Raw genomic sequence first — 7,625 nt, forward strand, 5'->3', positions numbered from 1 at the left:
GAAATGAATTAAAGCGACTTATGCATGCGTATAAACGTAGTATGTGACAGGAGAAAATCTAAGACCGTCTGGAGACGGGCTCGTCGATATACCAAAAAATGTATTCCGTCTCCAGACGGTCCTGCCTGATAATGACAAAATAATTATTTGCCTTAACCAGTACCAAAAAATACAATTACCAGTAAGAAAAAGTGAAAAATTAATAAAAGGTTATAGAATTCGGCAAAAAATATATATACATAGAAAAAATAATTTTTCTTAGCTAGTGGTCGCCCATCGGTAGGCAATGACAAACCTTCGAGGGTATTTCTGCCACGACAAACAGCTTATCGTAAAAATACAATCGCTGTTCGGAGTCAGCGTAAAAATGTGGGTCCCTCCCTTTTGTGTGACAACATCAAGGCGCACGCCACAAATTGGAGGAAAAGCTCGGCCAAACACTAACATATGTATAAGCGCCAATCTATTATTATTATTACGGCTAAGTACATTTTAAAATTTTCTGACAATAGCCTCTGCGATTATCGATTATATTTTTTGTTGTCTGTGTGAAATATTTTATTTTTATAAGTATTTTCCTTTTAATCAAAATACGTTTGTAAGGTGAATATACATTCGCTTCAACACAAAGTTTCTGGTGTTCGTCTTGTATTCGATTCCAAAAAATATCGTTTTAAAACTAACCGAGTAAAAAATATCGGTACCGAATGGGATAAGCAGCGATTAGGCATCGTGTCGCATCGAAATTCGTGTCCCTAAGTTTATGTAACAAGAAATTGTGTAAGTTATTTTAAAAAACAGAACTCAACTAGCGTTGCTTTGCTTCATATATGTATGCATTTAGTTGAGTTGAGAAACGCCCTAAATTTAGGATAATGCCATACATACCCTTACTTACCAAATCTTCTTCATCGTCTGCGTTGGCAGTATTTAAAAGGCTGAGTTTCCACGCCTTCACCGATGTCATGTTAAATGTTGATAGTGCTCTATCACACGCAGGTTTTGCCGTGGTTGCTGATGGGCTGGTTGAACCTTTTGATTGTGTTGACGGAATGTCCACAGCATGATTTATTGATGAAAAATTGCTCGTTTTCTCACTGAATGAATGTTTTTGTGAGCGTTTTGAAAAGTATTGTGATGCTTGAGTACGTTTATAGTCATAAACGATAGCACGAAGTTTGGGCTCACTTGGGCTGAAAAAAATGCACACTGTACGCAGATGAGGATGCTCCAAATTAACGGTCGCTGAGGCAGAGAGATTTGCAACATTGCTATCAAAATTTGTATTTGTGCTGCTACACAGAGATGCAGCACTGCATGATGTTTGTGACGATATTGTGTCTTCAGCCAGGTAAAATCCGTCGTTAATTTTTGAGAACTTGAATTCGTCATCTGTCTCCCACTCGCCATGATCTTCCACACTGTCAGCAATAAGTATGTGTGATGNATTGTGATGCTTGAGTACGTTTATAGTCATAAACGATAGCACGAAGTTTGGGCTCACTTGGGCTGAAAAAAATGCACACTGTACGCAGATGAGGATGTTCCAAATTAACGGTCGCTGAGGCAGAGAGATTTGCAACATTGCTATCAAAATTTGTATTTGTGCTGCTACACAGGGAGGCAGCACTGCATGATGTTTGTGACGATATTGTGTCTTCAGCCAGGTAAAATCCGTCGTTAATTTTTGAGAACTTGAATTCGTCATCTGTCTCCCACTCGCCATGATCTTCCACACTGTCAGCAATAAGTATGTGTGATGTTGACGAGTCATTTAATTGAAATTGCTCGTTTTTCAACAAGCTTGTATGGCCGCTGTTCGCATCGTAATATTCAGAATCGCTGTCATAGGGCTCATGAGGTTCTCCAACAGTTNAGTATGTGTGATGTTGACGAGTCATTTAATTGAAATTGCTCGTTTTTCAACAAGCTTGTATGCCCGCTGTTCGCATCGTAATATTCAGAATCGCTGTCATAGGGCTCATGAGGTTCTCCAACAGTCTGGAACTTCCAAATGGGTTGATAAATATCTTCCTCACTTCGTTGATGGCAATACTCGTTTCTGGTATTTATGGGTTGTTTGCCTTTGGATACAAGAGCCCCATGCGGAGCAGTCGTGTGACTAAGTTCCCCGTCTAATGTTTCCAAATCACCTTCTAAATTCTTATCATAATTTGGCTTTGATTCGTTGTCAATTAATCCAACTACGTGAGTGTCGAGATCCAAAAACTTCCCTTGAGCTTTTTTATTTCTTTCCAAAGATTCTTTGCTCTTTGCACGCAAAACTACTTCATCGTTGGTTTTCATTGAGCTTTTTATACCCTCACTTTTTCTCACAATAAATTTTTCACTCTCTTTCTCATCAAAAACATCGACGTTTTCTGGTTCGCACTGCAATGTCATACGACTATATTTAATAACTTGTGCATTTGGTGTGCTAGTCGGAGCTTCACCAATACAATCACTCGCCTCTTGTTTATCATCTTTCAACATGTTTTTTTGTCGCGCTACTGACTCATACAGTGTATACCATAATTTAAACGCTATATTAAGGCTGTTATAATTAGCAAGCACTTTCAAAGCACGATTGGCGTTCAAGCTCCATGGGTTATAATAATAAAGTAACCAATCTTGTAACCAACTAAAGTACTGACATCGATTGGAGCACGCATGTAACACTTTGGTGTTAAGGCTATAAGATATCAACACACTGTTTAATAAATGCAGTAAATTAAGCTTTAAGCAAGCTTTATTTTGCATGTGCAATATTTTTTCTAAAATGTCGTCCACATTGGTATTACTCGAAGTATAAATTTGCCTCACATGCTCTTCGTGAGCCTCACATCCCACAGCACTGTTATACGCGTCAATCGTTTCTGTTTTTAGTAGCGTTTTGGTTGTTTTATTTTCATATTTTCCAATCGAAGCCACCGTTTGGGACTGGAATTCGGAGTCGTATAATCGAGGAACGTCATCGACCACATTCAAACAGCCGCAACAATTATTCTTCACTTCGGTCGCATTGCAGGTTGAGCAACAACTAGCTAAGTATATTTCAGCGGCAACTGTTGAGAGTACTTGAGGAGAATTCATTACTGAAATCGGACTGCGCTCAGCAGGGCGATCAAAAGCAGCATTGTTTTCGTTGTGAATACACATTTTTTGTTTTTTTGCTCGTTGCGGTACTGATCGTATTAGATGATTTGGTGTGGCGATTGCGCTGAGCATATTGGAATGATCAACAGATGGTTGAGACTCTCTCTGTTGATAGAGCATGTGTTTTGTCATAACATTTTGCTTAAATACGTCCACCATTACATCAAAACAGCTTTCCATTTGCTCGCCAAAAATATAGCTACTGGAATCAGTTTGTAGTTTTACTTTATTCGTAAACGTTCCATATTTGAGTTCGCCTTTTTTATCAGTGACTGGAAAATTAGTCATCGTTTCTGCTAAACAAGGGGGAAACACCTTCACATAGCAATCGTTGATGCTTGAACTAGCGGCGTAATAATTATACATTATAGCGCTTTTTGGAGGAATACTTTTCGGAATGCACGAAGCATAGTCCGCACTAGTATGACTGTCATAACTATGGATTTGCTTACGTAATAATTTCATCCAATAGCAAACACTGTTCGACAATGGCAACGCCAGCTTTATATTGCTCGGGGTAATAGAGAGGTTATCTTGAATGCGCAGGGGTCTAGAAATCTGTAATTTCATCCAGGAAGAGCTGAATGCTTTTGGAATTGACGACGTTGATTGGTTGCCGGTGTTGTTTATCAAGTACATGGAATCATTGCCAGATACCGGTAATAGTTCTTGGGATTTTGACAACGGCATATGCAATTTGTCTACGTTAGTGATGTTGTTGGCTTTGTTTTTGCTATACTTAAGCCGCCCATAAATATGTTCGTCGCTATACGAAATATCTGAGCAAAGTTTATGAGCTTGTTTCAGTTGGCATATCTTTTGTAAATCGAAACTTTCCTTTGTACGAAAAATGTTATCGTATCCTTCAACGTGATGGACTATATCAAGTTGCCTTGGTTTCTTACTTCCCTGCCTTTGACCGTCTGGAAAACTTTGTTTGGTTTTTACACCTCTCTTAAGCGATCCGAAAAGACCATTAAAAAGTTTTTGCTTATCAAACTTATGAAAAGATTTCGATTTTGATATTTTTAAGGCAATATTGGTATCTTTTAAATTTTCATTTGCCTTTTTTTTTTGTTCGTAAACATTTGGGGTTATTATGCTCTCTCCGGCGGAACAAGTCTCACATTCATCAGTATTATATAAAGCAGAGCATTTCGTGCAAACATTTTCATAAATATTCTCGCCGGTATTAACATAGACTTGGTTGACTTCTGTCAAATGATGTAACTGATTATTTTTCAGCCCTCCAACAATGCATGAACAAAAGTTACACAAATAACTACTCGCTTCAAAAACTCCATATCCGCAGCCTCGACACAGATTTTCGTATATGGTATCCGGTTTCTCGATAGTTTGAAATAGTTTTCTTAATAATATCTTTTGTCCGGAAATCAAATCGGGTCTTACATTTTCGTATATAGGTGAATATGGTGCAATTAGTTTCGATTTCAAACCATAATTCATGCATTTGCTATCGGTACTCGAAGCGTACTTGCTTTCTTCATCAGTACCTCTGTTTGCTTCATAAATGTTTTCTGAGGCCATTCTCGCTCAAGCATCGACGAACAAAGTTAATAGAATACCTTCTGCGTTAAGCTATTTAACGCATAATTCAAAGAATGCTGGAATATCCTAAAAATGTGTACAAAAAGATTAGTGAAACTACAGATTAATTTACTTGAAATCAACAGCTTTATTTATGGTTTAAGTGACAACTCAACCTTTTCCAATTATTAGATTTTAATATAATACTTACAAACGCATATAGCATAAATGTATGTGCCAAAATATAATTATTATATATTACGGTGACCATCCGTAACGATTTTGTGGGGACAGTACCGATTTTGAGCAAATTGTCCCGCTTAATTAATTAAAAGTCGGGACGTGTAAGTGTGCCGATTTTTCATATTTGTACCGATTAAATCCCGATTTTCAGTGTTTTTTATCAACTTAACAAGAGTCTCCCTGTACTCTGGCCCAAAAAACCATTTTTCGGACGAACGTGGCAGCACTTTCGTTGTCACAAAGAACATAGAATATAAGGAAGCATCCTTATTTCCTATGATCTTTGGTTATATTTTATTGTGTCAAACTGGTACTCTCTTAGTCTATCGTTGCAGTCTATCTTTCTTGTCTCAAATTTTTGTTGTTTTGCTTTTTTAATGAAACGATTCTAACTGAAATTTAGTGGAATTATAAAAAATTATACTAATTCCCTCACAAAATGCATGGATATGAAAAATATAAGCTGTAGATATACACTTGTGTGGCCATTTTACTTTTGTTTATTTAATATTTATAATTTTTTAAAGAAGTCTAGCATATTACATAACCAGCACCACATAAATCCACATTTAAAACTTCGTATAAAAGTTTAGAAAAGTGCGATTTCGGGATTTTTTCTTGTTTTTTAAATATTTTCTCGTAATATCTAAAAGGCAAGAGCCGGATCGAAAAAATAACTTTCCTAGTATATTCAACGTCCTCGAAAGCATATAAGATCTCACAAAACTTAAATTTCCTTAGGTGTTTCGCGTGCGGACGGATTGAAGGCGAGAAATTTTAAGTAAAAAAAAATGGACTTGAGCGATCTCTAAATTCTGTTATTTTTTTAAATCAAGTTATGTACTTTCATTTTTTAGCAAAAGGAACACAAATTTGCGTGAACATTGAATAACATTAAAAAAAAGGATTTTTTGTACCACTCTAATATATGTATTAGGCTGGGTCGGTTTTATACAGTAATAGGGAGATTATATTTTTCTTGCTCTAAAAATATAAGTATTGCATAATAAAGATTTAATTAAGTAAAATCTTCAAAGAGTCGGAAGTTTTGGAAAAATCAATTTTGTTTACTCTTATCTAGGGAACACGTTAAGCGATCAAAACAAATTTAGATGAAATTAAAGAAATTAAAGGTTATTTAATTTTATTATAATAAAATGACTTTTTCTCTCGGTCGATATGAAAAATTCGTTGTCGTTCACAAAAAAATAGTTGTGACAAAATTTGAGCTTGCCATCTTAATTTTTCATATGGGACTTAAAGAAACCAAACATTCTTTTATGTTGCACATACTCAGCATTGCATGGTAACACGTGAGAGTGGTCACATAAGAAATCTGTTAAATGAGATTTGCGTGTAAGCGGTTACCCAACACTCAGCACGACATTGAAGTCTGTTGATTTTTGATTTCTAGGTAAAAGTGACATACGATTGAGCAGTGAGAGCAGGTGATGGAGAAATTAAAGCGGCAAAAATTAGTGTAGTTGTTGTTGGGAAGATACCATATATATATGCGCTGCGCGAAGTATAATCACAAATAGGTTTCAAAAACAATGTTTATCCCTATATTTAATAGGGAAGACAGACGGGCATGCTTATGCCGATTAACGAGCACACAAATGCGCATAATAATTTTGCCCTGACAGACGGCAGTAATGCCGATTAACTGGCCGCAAGTGCTAACGTTGCTTTCAGTTAGTTTGTTGTTGACTTTTCAATAAAAATTTAATCTAAAAATTTAATTAACTAATAATAAAATAAAAAATGTGACATAAATTAAAGCAAATGAAAATAAAATAAAGTAAAATTAAAAATAATAAAAACAAAAAACATTTTGGCAGCCGCTCCAACCGAGGATCGAACTGGCACCTAAGATTTGTAGCTAGCGATGAGGCCAAACTCGCTTGCTTTGTTTGTCTACTTCAACAAAAGGCAATAGCTGGCCGTTTTTACCAGTGTTGTCAGCGAAAGTTCCCCTGTTCCGAGTTAATTCCCAAAAATTGCCTGCCTCATACGGTAGACAGACGGAGAAAATTAATTTGAATTAATAAGCATAAATGCAAATTAAAATTTTACCCTTACAGACGGCAGTAATGCGAATAAACCAGCCGCAAGGTCGTGGGTTCGAGTCCCACGGCCAGTATACTTTTTTATTTCTTTTTCATTCTTTTTTTATAAGTTCTATATTTTTTTTACGTTACTTTCAGTTAGTTGTTGTTAAATTTTTAACAAAATTCATCTCTAAAAATTAAAATTAACTAATAGTAAAATAAGAAATGTGATATAAAATAAAGCAAATGAAAATAAAATAAAGTAAAATTAAATATATAAATAAAATAAAATAAAAAAATATAAAATAAATAATAAAAATAAAAAATGTTTCACAATCGCTCCAACCGAGTATCGAACCTGGCAGCTACAGGCTTGTAGCTCGCAACTCTCACCACTCGGCTACCGCGTACGCGAAACTGGACTGCTTCGTTTGCTTACTTGTACAAAAGACAACAACTGACCGTTTTTACCAGTGCTGTCATCGAAAATTCCCCAGATCCGAGTTAATTCCCAAAAGTTTCGTGCATTTGTTCGGCTGCTTATGCTCATTTTAAAGAGGAAAATGCATGAGTTAAAGCAAATTAAAAGCTGTGACAGACGGCAAAGCTTATGCATATAATCTGGCA

At 36.0% G+C, this 7,625-nt stretch overlaps 1 protein-coding gene across 1 annotated transcript in view; it reads right to left on the reverse strand.

The window, feature by feature from the left end:
• Positions 1–634: 634 nt before the first annotated feature.
• The window catches only part of LOC108367141 (uncharacterized), a 12,088-nt gene continuing 5,097 nt past the window's right edge, over positions 635–7,625 (reverse strand). The window contains 3 exon segments of the mRNA XM_017621728.1: positions 635–1,444; positions 1,446–1,875; positions 1,877–4,791. Coding sequence (XP_017477217.1) covers positions 809–1,444; positions 1,446–1,875; positions 1,877–4,704 — 3,894 coding nt within the window. The 5' untranslated portion in view covers positions 4,705–4,791 and the 3' untranslated portion in view covers positions 635–808.

Source organism: Rhagoletis zephyria, unplaced genomic scaffold (assembly GCF_001687245.7).
Source record: "Rhagoletis zephyria isolate East Lansing unplaced genomic scaffold, Rhagoletis_zephyria_1.1 Rzeph_scaffold_02559, whole genome shotgun sequence".
In the NCBI taxonomy this organism is placed as follows: Eukaryota; Metazoa; Arthropoda; class Insecta; order Diptera; family Tephritidae; genus Rhagoletis; species Rhagoletis zephyria.